Raw genomic sequence first — 15,769 nt, 5'->3', positions numbered from 1 at the left:
CAAGGAGCACTCTTTTTTTATTTTGACGAAGAAACTCAATAGCGAGGCTTTGTTAACTTCCTCTCTTGTAGTCTTCGTTTGAGGATGCTCAATTTTACATTTCAATTTTTAAAAATCACTTTTTTAATGCACGGATTTTTCAGACAATATGTCGTTTGAAAAGTTGGAGCTGAAACTGAAAGATCTATACGAATTTCGCAAAAACTATTTTCTTATCCATCCAATTGAAGATGCGTCTTTAAAAGATGAAAGAATTAATTCGAAGGTCGAAGAAATAGTAGAATCGATAAAAGATGTCAAGAATGATGCCTGCAAGTATTGCAACGAGAGAGGTGATGAAGGTTTGAGTCGACAGCAGTTGGCCAATCTCTGTTGGATTGAAGGGAAAGCACGAAATGCTTCTTCTGCTTTTGACCCTCTGTGCCAGGAAATGTTAACGAAAGCTCTGAAATTGAACCCCGAGTTAGGTAGGAGGCAAAAATTTTAAAAATCCATTATATATTTTAATGCGGCTTCACCATCTCGCCATGTTTAAGCTTTTTCAACGTATTATTTTTGCAAGTTAAACGACAATTTTTTCACATTTAAGCTAAATCGTATATTGCTATGATTAAGATTTTTTTCGATTTTCCAGTTTGAATTCAGTTTTAATTTCACTCATTAGTGGGATACTGTCAGGGTTCTACCAGGAATTTTGACTCTTGCCTCCAAATATGTCTGCTCAAATCATTAGTTTTTGAGATTTGACGTTTTTTTCTCCAAAATCTTCAGAAAACCTCGATTTAAAATAGTTTGAAATTTCTAACCTACAGTTGGGTACTGTGAAAGTGCTCTCAGGGATTGTGAACCTTGCGTCCAAATTCGACTGCCCAAAGGCTTTTCTTTTTCGAAATCTGCCGTTTTTTAAATGATTTTTTCAAAAAAAAAATTTCAAAGAACTTACCTATAAAAAACCTGTCTAAATTTGGGATATCGACTCTTTTAATGAGAAAGCCATTTTTTCAGTATACTCGCAGGCGTTGCGAAACTTGCCTCCAAATATGAATGCACAAATCCTTTAGTTTTTAAGCTATGACGTTTCTTATGATTTTTTCAAAGTTATTCGGGAATTTAGGTTTAAAATATTCAAGAAATATGTAATTCCTAACACTGTAGCTGGGTGCTGTCAGGGTAGTCTCAGGTGTTGAAAATTTTTGCTACAGATATGACTGCAGAAAAATTTTTTGTTTCCAAGATATTACATTTTTCTAATGTTTTTCGAAAAAAGTGAATAAGAATAAATTAAATTTTGAATATCCCACTAAGGTTTGCGCTCTCAGGTTACTCTCAGTGGTTGCAAATCTTGCCTCCAACTTTCTCCAAAGGCCCTTTAGGTTTCTGAGGTAAGAAGTTTTAGTGGTTTTCAAAATTTCAAAAAAAAACTTTCAAATTTGAAATCATCAATTGGGTGCTGTTAGAGTACAATCAGAGGTGTCAGATTTTGTTTCGAATGTATGTCGTTTTAATGAGTTGTCTAAAGTTCGAGGAACCGGAGGTGGATTACACGCTAGTCGTTTTTGATTTGGCTGTGACAGGTGTGCCATGCGGCCTATCCGCGTGGCACACATTTTAAAGGTGCGTGCTCAGTTTTTTAAGCTGTCCAAAATTCTTATCTATTTTTTTCAAAAATGTATTCATATCAACCGAGTGGGATATTTTTTTGGTTCCATCTTTTTTTACTTCAATGGTTTCTTCTTTACTTTTACTATTCATCCAGTTTTTTCAAATTGAAGTAAACTTATCAAATAAAAGTCAATCAACAAGTGTTCTTGAAGTTCGAAGATCTTAACAGTTTTTGGTTGTTGACTTTGATTTTCGAAAATTGCAGTTTTTTTCAAAGAACAAATCGGTGTTTTTTTCTGTTTCCTTGCGTGTTCATTGACTCTTTTCCTATTGTCTGTTTGCTATATTTGATTTTTTTCATCTTTGATTCATTCCTTTATCGAGATTGATTTTTTCAGAGGATCCTTTTGAATCATAAGAATTTTGCAAATGACCGTTCTGTCCTTGCAACATATCTATAAAACCTTTCTGTCAAAAATATTTCCATGAAAAACTATCTATAAAATATTTCCGTAAAAAATATTTACGTGAAAAACTATCCAGTTGCAGTTTTTTGGTATCTTAAATGCATCAAATTGTCATATAAGCTTCGTCTATGTGTAAATTTTGTTTCTGTGAATAATTGTCCTCAAAAATAGAAATTTATAGCTTCATTTAAGCTTATACTGCATTGCGATTTTTAACCATGTTTTTAATTCAGTAAAAGCACAAATAAAATAAATAGCTGAAATGCTTTCAAAATTTTTTTCGATTTTTTGTATCTGTGTATCTTCCCACAGAAAAACACGCAATTGGTTAGGCTTCTAAACTAAACAGTTTTACGTTTTATTTGAAAGACGCTTTTTGTTTTGTGAAAACATTCTGCACCTGAACTACTTTTCTTTGAAATCAGTGTTTAATTTTGCAGCTAAAAATATGCCTAGATAAATGTTTTTGGGAACTATTTTTTCGATTGAGCCGTAGTATTGTTTTTTCGACTGAAAAGAGTAACAGTCAGAGTAAAAAGTGAAAAAGAATAAATTAAATTTTGAAAATCCCACTAAGGTTTGCGCTCTCAGGTTACTCTCAGTGGTTGCAAATCTTGCCTCCAACTTTCTCCAAAGGCCCTTTAGGTTTCTGAGATAAGAAGTTTTAGTGGTTTTCAAAACTTCAAAAAAACTTTCAAATTTGAAATCATCAACCCTGTAATTGGGTGCTGTTAGAAACAATCAGAGGTTTCAGATTTTGTTTCGAATGTATGTCGTTTTAATGAGTTGTCAAAAGTTCGAGGAACCGGAGGTGAGTTACACGCTAGTCGTTTTTGATTTGGCTGTCACAGGTGTGCCATGCGGCCTATCCGCGTGCTGCGCCCTATTTTAAAGGTGCGTGCTCAGTTTTTTAAGCTGTCCAAAATTCTTATCTATGTTTTTGAAAAGTGTATTCATATCGACCGAGTGGAATATTTTTTGGTTGCATCTTTTTTTTTTACTTCAATGGTTTCTTCTTTACTTTTACTATTCATCCAGTTTTTTCAAATTGAAGTAAACTTATCAAATAAAAGTCAATCAACAAGTGTTCTTGAAGTTCGAAGATCTTAACAGTTATTGGTTGTTGACTTTGATTTTCGAAAATTGCAGTTTTTTTCAAAGAACAATTCAGAGTTTTTTTTTCTGTTTCTTTGCGTGTTCATTGACTCTTTTCCTATTGTCTGTTTGCTCTATTTGATTTTTTTTTCATCTTTGATTCATTCCTTTATCGAGATTGAATTTTTCAGAGGATCCTTTTGAATCATAAGAAGTTTGCAAATGACCGTTTTGTCCTTGCAACATATCTATAAAATCTTTCTGTAAAAAATATTTCCATGAAAAACTATCCAGTTGCAATTTTTTGTTATCTGAAATGAATCAAATTGTCACATAAGCTTCGCCTATGTGTAAATTTTGTTTCTGTGAATAATTGTCCTCAAAAACAGAAATTTATAGCTTCATTTAAGCTTATACTGCATTGCGATATTTAACCATGTTTTTAATTCAGTAAAAGCACAAATAAAATAAAATATAACAATTTATAGTAAATAGCTGAAATGCTTTCAAAATTATTTTCGATTTTTTGTATCTATGTGTATCTTCCCACAGAAAAACAAGCAATTGGCTAGGCTTCTAAACTAAACATTTTTTCGTTTTATTTGAAAGACGCTGTTTGTTTTGTGAAAACATTCTGCACCTGAACTACTTTTCTTGGAAATCAGTACTTAATTTTGCAGCTAAAAATATGCCTAGGTAGATATTTTTGGGAACTATTTTTTCGATTGAGCCGTAGTATTATTTTTTCGACTGAAAAGAGTAACAGTCAGAGTAAAAAGTGAATAAGAATAAATTAAATTTTGAAAATCCCACTAATGTTTGCGCTCTTAGGTTACTCTCAGTGGTTGCAAATCTTGCCTCCAACTTTCTCCAAAGGCCCTTTAGGCTTCTGAGATATGAAGTTTTCGTGGTTTTTCAAAATTTCAAAAAACTTTCAAATTTGAAAATTCGAAAGTATTGAAGTTACTGAAGTTCTTCTGGTCTTACTTTCATACAAACTACAACTTCTATCGTCCATGCTCTTGGCGCTTTGCCTGTGACTGCTCACAGTGTCGTTGATTTTATTGTTGTGTTTCAGGGAGCAATCCCTTCAAATGATTTTGATTTGTAAATCCTTTATAATAATAATAATAATGATAACAATTTTTAATTATAACCTGAAATTCTGCAGCTGGTTAAAATTATTAATAATACGATTTCCATAGATAGAATTTGTATGATAATCATCACATGAGACATCAATTTTTATTTGTTCTTTAGTCTATCGAGGTGAACCCCGGGGTAATAGCCCAATTTGAGCGTACACAGTTTCGTATTTAAATGCAAATGTGTTTTCATTTTACATATCCTTTTCCAACAATGGTGTGCATTGCTTGAAGGAAACACTACTGATATCCACGTGCAGCTGGGCGAGTGTTTCTGGAAGAAGGGCGATAAGGACGGGGCCCGACTCAGTTTCGAACAGAGTCTCCAGTCCTCACAGCCAGATATTACGAAGCAGGGCAAGAGGAATCTCTCAATCCTCATGCGACAGGTGGCAGCCGCTAGCAATGATCAAGAGCATCATATGGTAATTTTGAACATTTTCATTCAGCATAGGGGATCTACTTCCCAGGACAGTCAAACTTAGAGAAACACAATCTTATCTTTACTTGCTTTCTATCATTAAGTATTTTGAAACCTGACGTGAGATCATCTGATTTTTCAATATGAACCAGTTATGAAAGATCAAACTGGTAATTTTCCTTCTCCGGGTTTATGTGAAAGGACTGCAAAAACAACATTTATTTGATTCAAGTATTACAATTTGATTTAAACACAAGCGAAGCGTAGTCCTGTTTTAGTATCAGTATCATTGATTCTAATGAAGCATTGTTGACGCGTGACATAAGACGCACGAACTAATTGCACTCATAATCAAGTCCCAATGACCCCCACTCATTGCAAAGTAAAATGTTGAGACAAGGATGGCTTACCACCCCACCGGACGTTTTTTTGTCCTTTTTTGGTTCTAACCTTGACCGCAAAATTAATTAGCCGGAAGCGTCGACTAACTTAAGTTATTTGCAGTCATTTAATTTAACTTATGTTTTTTTATGCTCGTTTAATAGAATTATGTTTTTGATTCATAGTCGTAAAATTGGCTCTATGGTTTGAATTAGTTGCCGTTAAAATGAGCTACATGGTTGATTGAATTTTTGATCAATTAAAGTTATTAATTGATTTCTTTGCGTTGTACGACTGATCTGGGTCTGTCATAATTAAGCATCTGGGTCTGTCATAATTAAGCATATCCCTATGCATTGAGAAATCAAAAAATGTTAATGAATGAAGTACTTTATACTTTGAAGGAGTATCTTATACTTTTGTCATCAATTTTTTTCCGCAGGTTTGACTTCTGCCACAAGTTATTGAAAGTTTGACTTCTGCCACAAAAGTTTTAATTATATTAAAGAGTTGAAAGAAATTAAATTATACTCGGAATATAGACTTCTTAGGTTAAAAAAATAATAATAGCGAAATAGCAAAATTACTTCGAATTATTTGGCCAGTAGCTCTGTTTCTGGTCATGTTTTTAGCTTTTTAAACACATTTCATCTTCGAAATTTGTTTTTTCTAATGTCGCTTGTAAATTTACAGATTTACCTACTCAGATTTACAAATTTACCTACTCAGATTTGATATAGTCGGTATAAAAGCTCATTCACTTATAATTCCATTTTTTCTCCAAAAAAAGATCTGCTGTACGAAGCCTAGCAAATCAACTGCCTCATTGGATTGATATTTGGGATTCTGGAAGGTAAATTATATAACTGTACGTGGAATTGTTTTCAAAAACTTCTACAATGAGACAAATACTTGCCCGTGGCGGATGTTGGCTATGTTTTTTTTTCATTTCATTTTTTTAATTTAGAGGGTTTCTTCTTATTTTTTACCCATTAGCTGATTGTATTGCAAGTCGTGCGTGCGAAGCCTCCTTTCGCCTGTGTCAAAACATGTCAATCGTAAATGTTCTGACCACTGAAATTGGGGAGAAACTTTGTATTCGAGTGTGTTGTTTTTTTTCCACGCAAAACCCGGTTCCACAAATAATCATCGAAATGGGTCGAATGATTTATCTTATTAAAGCCCTTTCAGTCGTGACTTGAACGATCTTAAAAGTTTTCCAGTGTCAATCTTTCTTCTAATTTTGAGCAGATCAAGCGAGCGAGAAGGCTTATAACTGTTAGTTTTAAACTTTTAAAACTAACTATTTCTTGGTTCAACTCAATTGAAATTAGTTACCGAGAATTTTTTCAGCGATTTTCTCGTCACTTAGTTTTACTCAATTGAATTTAGTTACGATAATTGTTTCAGCGATTCTCTCGTCACACCAGAGGTTGATCCGCTTCATTAAAGCAACGTCTTTGATATCTAAAAACTAAGACGCCATCGGTAAAGCGTATGAGCCTATTAAGCTTCTCGTCGTGCGCAAACAATTTGACACTAAACGCACTTTGGATCCATTATTAGCCCACCCGAGCGTACTATTATAGTGTTTTCCGTATCTTTACCCACATAAGTAACACATATTGAAATAGTAGTTTTCGATAGACGTTTGCTGTAGCCTTTTGATGGTATCGACGCTGTTTTTTTTTTCGTTGAATTTTGGAGGTTCGAAGTTGGCAATGTTTCAATTTGGTGGACTAATTTATGAAAGTTGCTTTGAGGCAAATAATTGGTCACGATAATTCTGTTATACTCGACTTATATTTTTAAATACTCGTTTCTTTATGAAGTGGGTGTTCTTTCTAGGTATTTTCTGCATTTTTTTTGTGTTTTTAGAGCAATGTTTGTTTTTCACTTGTGTATATCGTGTGATGTCGAATATGTTGTATAGAGTAATTTAGTTCATTTCGGAAGCTGTCAATCAAATGTCCACTCTCGGTGCTAGACTAATTGATTAGCAGGTGTTTGTCCTTGTAACAGTCTGTCACCCTTGGATACTGTTCTCAACCACTCTCTATGCTAACTTTGTAAGATTAAGTTGACTATCTCTTGTATTGGAATTAACAATTAGACTACAACCGTTTTACCTTTTCAACATGGCGCAGCCAGCAGTCTCAGGTGGGGGAAAGAATCCACTGGGCATCACGGGATTCTGGCCAGCGAAATGCACGGAACCGCCAATGATGTGGGAATTCTGGATTAACCGATTCCAATGGGGAATGGTAGCTAAGCACTCAATAAACCCGAAGAACTATTACTACGCCACGACTCTCACAGCCGCCCAAATTACTGCTTTGTCCCAGGAAGTAGACGGAAAAAATCGACTGGAATCGGAACAAGTACTAATTTCAAATCTGTATTTCTGTATTTGTGTCTGGGGGAAAAGGGGCAGGATGAACTTCACAAAAGACGACCGCATCTGGATCTCTCGACGATTCGTTACCCACGAATGATAGACGCACTGGAAATTGAATTTAAGAAAGAAAGAAATGAGACATACCAACTTCTTTCTCGAAAGCAGTTTATCAATGAAAGTTTGGAGCAATTCCATTCCGTACTAAGTGGATTGGCGGCGCGGTGCAACTTTGGAACACTAGAGGACCGGAGACTAAGGGACGTATTCATCGTCAACATGAATAACCGTGAAGCACAAAAGGAACTATGCAGGTCGACGAAAACACCTGAGGAGGTTTACCGGATAGCTCTCTCGTACGAGAGGGGAAACAAGTATGCTTCATCCTATGTTGCCACGGGATCAGTGGGGGCCCAAAGATCGACATCAGGAGGCAGCGCGATCCAGATAAAATCGGAACCAGTCGGAATAATCCGTGGAGGTTATCGGCACAATCGTGCAAAGGGCCGGGGCTCGTACCAAGGGCGAGGAACGAATCGAGGTAGAAACTTTCCCAACAACAATAGATGCTATAACTGCGATCAACAAAACTTCACCAGGGAACATTTGGACAGATGCCCCGCAAAAGGAGTTACATGCAATTTTTGTCATAAAATTGGCCATTTCGAATGTACCTGTAGGGGGAAGCGTGGAAACCAGCGGGGACAGGGAGCCGTAGGAATGATACGGGAGAATGCTGACGATAGTCACCTGGAAAATTCGGCGGATGAAGAAGCGTCACAACATGCAAGTTCCATTGGCTGGGTTAATAAGAATCCAGTGGTGCACTCGTGGGACTCGAGCAGCTCAGACGGGGACTATATGGTAATGGCGATAAAACATAAAAGAGTCACGGAATTGAAAGTTGCTGGGGCACAATTGCCGATTAAAGTCAATGGGAAACCCACTCGCGTGTGGATCGATAGCGGATCTCCAATTTCGATCTTCACCATTGGGGAATTGCGGAAAACTTTGGGAACGTCAGGAGTAAAATTGGATAACCTTACGGAGGAGGACAATGCATTTCGGGATTATGGAAACAATCCACTACAGATGATCGGAACAATGGCGGTAACAATACAATCCAACGGCTGGAAGATACACGCGAGGATAAAAGTAATCGGAGGGAACCGACCATCAATAATTGGACGAGATTTGATGTCCCAATTAGGATTTCAGTTGGTGCAACAATCACCAGGGGAACAGATAATGTCCATTGGAGAAGGAAACCAGGACGCACTGGAACCGGAGGGGGAGTTGGATTCCTGGCAAACCTATTTCAGTAAGCAGTTTTCAAACCTTTTTAGCAGGGTAGGGAAAATAAGAAACTACAAAGTGCAAGCAGAGTTTTTTGAAAACCTCACCCCAGTACAACAGAAGGGGCGTTGAGTTCCGATTTCGTTACAAGAAAAAGTGGATGCTGAAATTGATAAACTATTGCAACAGGGTCATATCGAAAAACGAACAGAATGCTCGGACAAATATTTTGTGTCCCCAATAGTAATAACAGTAAAAAAAGATGGGTCCGTGAAACTGGCACTCGAGTCGAGGGAATTAAATAAACAAGTGCATAAGAATAAATACCAAATGCCGAATATCGAGGAACTAATGGACACAGTTGGGCAAACGATTAGTGAAAAAATAAGGAGACATATTTTTCACCACAATGGATTTAACATACGCATATGGCCAATTGCCGTTAAACGCTGAAACGAGCGTACAATGTAATTTTTCTCTCATTGGAGGCCGCTCGACGGGTACGTACCGGTTCAAGACCGGATTCTATGGTCTAACTACAATGCCCGCGGATTTCCAACGCGCAATGGATTGCATACTCGCCGAATACTCGCAGGCGCACGCGTTCATCGACGATATTTTGGTTGTAACCAAGGGAACTGCGATAGACCATATAGCCACGGTAGAGAAAATTTTAAAGAAACTGGATCGTGAAAATATGTCTCTAAAATTAACAAAATGTAAATTCGCCCAACGAGAATGCGAATGGCTAGGCCATAAAATAACATCGACTGGAATAGCTCCATTGGTTAGGAAAACAAAACCGATAGAGGCGCTAACGCCGCCGCGGAATTTGTCGCAATTAAAATCGTTCGTGGGGTCAATACACAGTCTGCACAAGTATCTACCGGCGTTAGCCGAATCATCTGCGCCGCTGTGACCTCTACTAATGGACATTGTTGAACTACGGCATTTTGATATCCACAAGGACATTCGTATAGTGTGCGATGCAAGCCATAACGGGCTCGGTGCGGTGTTGGAACAGTTAAGACCAGAAGGGTGGCGCCCAATCTTGTTTGCCTCGCGATACCTTAACGAAGCGGAAAAGAAATATTCAACAAACGAATTGGAGATGTTGGCAGTCGTGTGGGGGGCTGAATACTTTCGAAATTACATACTGGGCCGAAGTTTTTTGATCGTTACCGACCACAAAGCTGTAATATTCCTTTTGAATGGTAATAATAAGAAAAATAAAACGATGTTTAGCTGCTTAACGCGCTGGTTAGATCGACTAGTTCCCTTTGATTTTCGAATTGAACATAAACCAGGGGCTAAAATTGGATTGGCGGACTACTTATCTTGTCATCCAATTAGAGAATCAACGCCAATTAGTACGTATGATAATATGTTTACGGTGGCAAAGATCAACCTAATTCGCACCGCTCTTGGTTTTAATACATCCAAGGGACACAATAAATCCAAGGGACCAATTTGTACAGCGGAAAGTAAGCAATCTATAAATAGACTGGACATTTCGTCACGAAATGAATCGGTAGAGGGCGGAAAAACATGTAAGCGAAAATCAACCAATCAGATTCAAACACGTGGTTTGAACCGACGGCTACGCGAAATACGCACTGGATTAGTTGGGGCTATTATTAAATCAGAACAAAGTTGTTCAAAATCATTAAATTCTAAATTTCAACATCAAAAATCGGAATGGATCGAAGCATGCGTAAATGGCAGAAATTTCTTAAACAACATCCGAGTTTGAATAGCAGTAGCGACGAAATTGAAGAATTGTCCCCAAATGTGTCACTGGAAGCCGTTACCAAAGAAACAAGATCAATTCACACGAACACAACTCTCTCGTTACCCTCGGCATTCAAAGGAGAAACAGTACCACCCGTGGACCCGAATCTATTATGTATGTCAATTATCCCTCGGAATTGCAAAATCGTTAACAAAGTTACTTCATTACCTGATCTGTTTAATTTGAAGTTCATAGAATCGAATTATGTATCTGACCCCCAGCTGAGCGCTATTCGCGATCTCATTGTTACACAAGATCCTGAAATCCATGAAAAAATTAGTAAAATGAACCGCTATTATGCTCAATTCGTTAATGACTTTTCGGTGAAGGAAAACGTAGTTTGGATGGATGAAAAATTAGTAATTCCTATTAACCTTCAATCAGCCATTAATAATAGAATTCATGCATATCACCACGGGAAAACAAACATGTTTGATGCAGCAAAAGATGTCTGGTACCCTTATATTTACCGCTCAATAGCTTCCATTGCCGAAGGGTGTCCTGAATGTACCGCAGCTGGTATGAATTTAAAAACGATACTAAAGAAAAACCAACTTGGAACTGTACTGGAACCAAATGAATCAGTCCAATTAGATTTTTGGGGCCCCATCAATTGCTTAAATGAATCCCGGAAATATGTATTAGTGGCGGTCGACCGGTTTTCTCGTTGGCCATCGGCAATGGTTTGTGGGAACAATCGGTCAGATAAGATATTGAAGTTCTTGAAAAGCTATATAACAAACCATGGGGTGCCACGGAAAATTCACGTTGATCAGGGAACTAGTTTCAAATCAAACGAGATTAAAGCTTTTTGTAATGGGGAGGGCATTAAAATCATTAAATCGCCAGTAAACGACCATCGAGCAACTGGGTGCGTCGAGCGTACCATTGGCAGTCTTAAGAATTCTATCCTTACCTTCGCTCAAGAAAAGAATCCCGAACCCTTGGAGGAAATGGTTGAAAGGGCCCTTGGTGCCCTCAGATTCTCGAAGAATTCAACACTAAAAATCTCGCCTTTTGAAGCGCACCATGGTAGAGAAGCGAACACAGTTTTACGGAACCTTTCTAAAAAGCCATCATCAAAATCTGGATTGGTCACGGGTTATAACAACGAAAAATGCTTGTTTAGATGCCGCCGATCCAAATGCGCAGAACATGCCCCATCCAGCTGATACTAACTGGAGTGTACGATCAGACTTAGTATATGACATCAACAACAGGGCCCATGCACGACGACTAATAGAGGACCAATCCGCCAACCAACACGACGAACCGTCGATACTAAAAACTGTAAACTCCAGCGGACAACCAGGACCATCTTGATTGTTGTTCCAGCGAACTGGGAACAGGAACTTAAAAAGGTATAAACAACTTCAATCTAAAGTAAGATCCGAGAGTACGCATACATTTACCTTAGTTAATGGGATTGTGCTTAGAAAATCGGGAGTGGCCACAAAGCCCAAACCAAAGAAGTCGAAAGCCGCACCTAAATCCGTATTGCCGGTACCACCGAGTGAAATGAAAAAGCGAGCAGCTCATCCAGGGTTACCACCGCCGACTCCGCGCGAAGTTAAAGAACGATCGACTAAACGAATTTCGGACAAACAACGAAAAAGAATCGGGCGCCGATTTGAGAATAGTGGCTCTGAATCGGAAGACAGAAAAGACTTGCCGATTATTTCGGTAAAACGGGCTAAGCAGCCATTAACTACCACCCCCGATGCACCTATAGAACGAACAGCAACAGCAGTAACAGACGTCGATGTTGGAAGTGATCAGGACACCATTACGGCACGAGGCGGTGAGTTGGACAATCATCCAAGGGACCAAGGAACGTCCAATCCAGGGGACCAGTCGCATACTACGACCACCAGTAAGAAAAAGGGAGCTACATCTAAGAAAGCCAGGCTGGTTTCATACAGCAGCCAGGGTGATAGCCAGGACGAGACCTCATCCACGACGTCTCGAAGAAGCGGACGTAAGAGAACGCGGTCACTAAGATGGGGGGCGTAATGATTGACTTCATCAATCAAAACAAGAAGGAGGGAAACAAGTGACTTACAGCAACTAGTAAAACTTTATTCAAACTGTTCTAACCCAGGGAGGGGGTGGGTCATTAGTGACTTAAAACTCAATCGTTATCACTGCTCAGTGATCTTTTAGTTGTTAAAAATTTGTCATTATAAAAGTCTAAATTGTGTCCAAACATGAAGCCAGTAATTCTTTTTCAACCATTCATAATCAACCATTTTCAGTCATTCATAATCAACAGGTGAAATCGTTTTTCTATTCAACTAAAGTTTCATTATCGAAGGGAAGTGTTGTATAGAGTAATTTAGTTCATTTCGGAAGCTGTCAATCAAATGTCCACTCTCGGTGCTAGACTAATTGATTAGCAGGTGTTTGTCCTTGGAACAGTCTGTCACCCTTGGATACTGTTCTCAACCACTCTCTATGTTAACTTTGTAAGATTAAGTTGACTATCTCTTGTATTGGAATTAACAATTAGACGACTACCGTTTTACCTTTCAACACTTTCTGACTACTTTCTGTCAATCATTACGCCCCCCATCTTAGTGACCGCAGTTCTCTTACGTCCGCTTCTTCGAGACGGCGTGGATGAGGTCTCGTCCTGGCTATCACCCTGGCTGCTGTATGAAACCAGCGTGGCTTTCTTTGATGTAGCTCCCTTCTGATTTTTTTTGTGTTTTTAGAGCAATGTTTGTTTTTCACTTGTGTATATCGTGTGATGTCGAATAATAAGAATGATTATTTTTCGCCTTTCAGGCCAGTTGAGAGCAAAAGTGAGTTGACCAAGTCCAATTATTAGTAATTTGCGGAAAGATAAGAGTAGTCAGAGCATTTGAGTACGTCTTGCAAAACAACCAGCTCATTTTGTTAAGTTTCATGTATTTACTGGTTTGTAAATTACAATTGTGTTGGTGGTTTTTGACCAGTGGAGAGGGAGCCAATGTTGACAGCAGTGATTTTGGACAAGGTCACTGCTATTTCCTCCAGAGCTAGATTAGAGCGGTGTTCCTCAATTCTCGGACTCACCTATGAAAAACTTCGAAGTTCTTTGGGTGTCGAGAAGGCTGGAAAGCTGGTTTTTCTCTTTCAACAACTAACTGAGTAGTTTTAGAACTCAATCTTGTTTTTAACCAGGGTTGCATAAAAATCTGATGTTTATTCTCGATTGATTTAAATCCGATTTTTATTATTTTACTTTGATTTTTTCGATTTTTATTAGAAGCGTTTTTGTTTCAAGAATCAAATAATTTACGCAAAATTACTGATTCAGCATCCGAAAGAAGAACACAAGTTACCCATATTTTTCTATTCCCAGTCAATTTCTGAGACTGGAGTGATTAAATCCGAAAGTGCTGAAAAACTTTTCCAGTTAAAAGTATGCTATGAAGAGCGAAGTACGTAACCAATGTAAATACTGCAAGCTGGGTTGTATGTTTACCGCGGCACTCGGCAGAATACCACAAGGGTTGATTTTTTTATTTTTTATTCTACGATTAAAATCCGATTTAAATCAAATTGATTTTAATCATACAACCCTGTTTTTAACGTGTTTTTTTTTTCATGTAATTAACAGTTTACATATTAAAAACAGTTAACAATATGACAGCCCTGGACAAGGACAGTATTGATCGAACATTCTTTTAGGAGTACATGGAGAAATCCATCAAATTGGTTAAGGAAGCAATTCAGATCGACTTCATGGATGGTGTCTCGTGGTATATTTTGGGAAACGCTCACTTCTCCCAGTTTTTCGTCGACGGGCAGAAGCCAGAGACGTTGAAGCAGGCGTTGCAAGCGTACAAAAATGCTTTCAAGGACGAACTGTCGAATTACAACTGTGATCTGCTCTACAATTACGGAATACTACTCAAGTTCCAGGAAAAATACGAAGAGTCACTAAAATCTCTGCAACTAGGTTTGTTCTTTGTGATTTTCAGTCAGTTCGCATGTTTTTCAAATATTAACTGAATGTGAAAAAAGAACGTGTCATTCCTGTCATAGTATTGTTAGTCTAAAGAGGTTCATTTTCATTTTTCAGCCTCGAAGTTAGACCCTGTTTGGAGTGAAGCGGAAGAACAAGCAACTAACATGGAGTTATTACTAACTCAACTGACGGATCTGATTGCATCTAGAGGAGGATTGAAGCAGAAACAGTTTGATAAAATAGTGTCAAAATTTGACCTCAGTCATTTGGGACCGTTCAGTGAACCATTTAAAGACCCTAAAACTGAGACTTTAATCGGTTTAAAACAGTGTAGTTTGAGCGAGCTTTCGAAAAGCGAACCTGCAAGTAGTAAAAACTTAAATCAAGACAAAGTATGTCTTCTCAAGGTAATCGGAGAGCTGGGTCTTAATTTACAACAACCGCCCTATTTCTGCATAGCCTCAGATTCAGCCGCAGACATATGTGCCGTATCAGTTTTCAATGCGGCCAGCAATTTTCATCTGCAACGTGGTGATTCTTTAGCGATCAGGCAACCTTTTATTACGGAACATAGATTTGAAATCTTCTCATTAAAAGATCAAAAATCTTCAGAAAAAGAACGAACCGAGAAAAGTGTGAATTTTTGTTTAATCAGAGTCAATTCACCTGTGGATTTGGTGGTTAATGGGAAAAAAGGAAATAAAGGCATGCAGGTATTCGCATCTGTGGGAGTTGAAGCAAAGGCTAGTTAAAATCAACGGTGTTCAGATTGATAGCAATTGGTTTTGTAGAAGCTTAAATAGTGTGCAGTCAAATATGGCAAATTTGCGAATATTCTGAAGCTTGCAAACTGATCTATATCTCTATTCCACGTAGATTTTTTCCTATAAATATTTGTAAATAATTGTTAATAGAAGTTTGAATATCATTGGTTTTCAGTTCCGGTAGAGATCAGTTTTCAGTTCCTTTCACTAGAACGATCTGTTTTACTTTAAAAACTAAAATGTATAGTAGCTCGAGAAATAGCGTCATTTATATCACTTAGACATGTAAGGTCTCGAAACTGAAGTATGACTTTTATGAGAAAGCATCTATGGAACCATTTGGGCAACGTAAGTGAACAATTACCATAAAATTGAATGGCAAAATTAAGCCGTCGGCATAATTGAATGGCAAAATTAAAATGTCAAAATTTTCCAAAAAGTGCCGAAAAACGCCTT

The 15,769-nt window shown here is 37.8% G+C and overlaps 2 protein-coding genes across 2 annotated transcripts in view; both read left to right on the top strand.

The window, feature by feature from the left end:
- Nucleotides 1-15,769, top strand: part of LOC134842371 (dolichyl-phosphate beta-glucosyltransferase-like) — a 200,720-nt gene that overhangs the window by 178,755 nt on the left and 6,196 nt on the right. The gene's annotated exons all lie outside the window — the stretch shown is intronic.
- Nucleotides 148-15,449, top strand: LOC134842616 (tetratricopeptide repeat protein 5-like). The gene is made up of 4 exons (XM_063859032.1): nucleotides 148-467; nucleotides 4,544-4,734; nucleotides 14,270-14,540; nucleotides 14,664-15,449. The coding sequence occupies exons 1-4, from the start codon at nucleotides 149-151 to the stop codon at nucleotides 15,299-15,301; spliced, it is 1,419 nt and encodes a 472-aa protein (XP_063715102.1). The 5' UTR covers nucleotide 148; the 3' UTR covers nucleotides 15,302-15,449.

The sequence above is a fragment of the Symsagittifera roscoffensis genome, chromosome 3 (assembly GCF_963678635.1).
Source record: "Symsagittifera roscoffensis chromosome 3, txSymRosc1.1, whole genome shotgun sequence".
Lineage (NCBI taxonomy): Eukaryota > Metazoa > Xenacoelomorpha > Acoela > Convolutidae > Symsagittifera > Symsagittifera roscoffensis.
The sequence above is the reverse complement of the archived record's forward strand: the minus strand, read 5'-3'. Positions and strand labels throughout refer to the sequence as shown.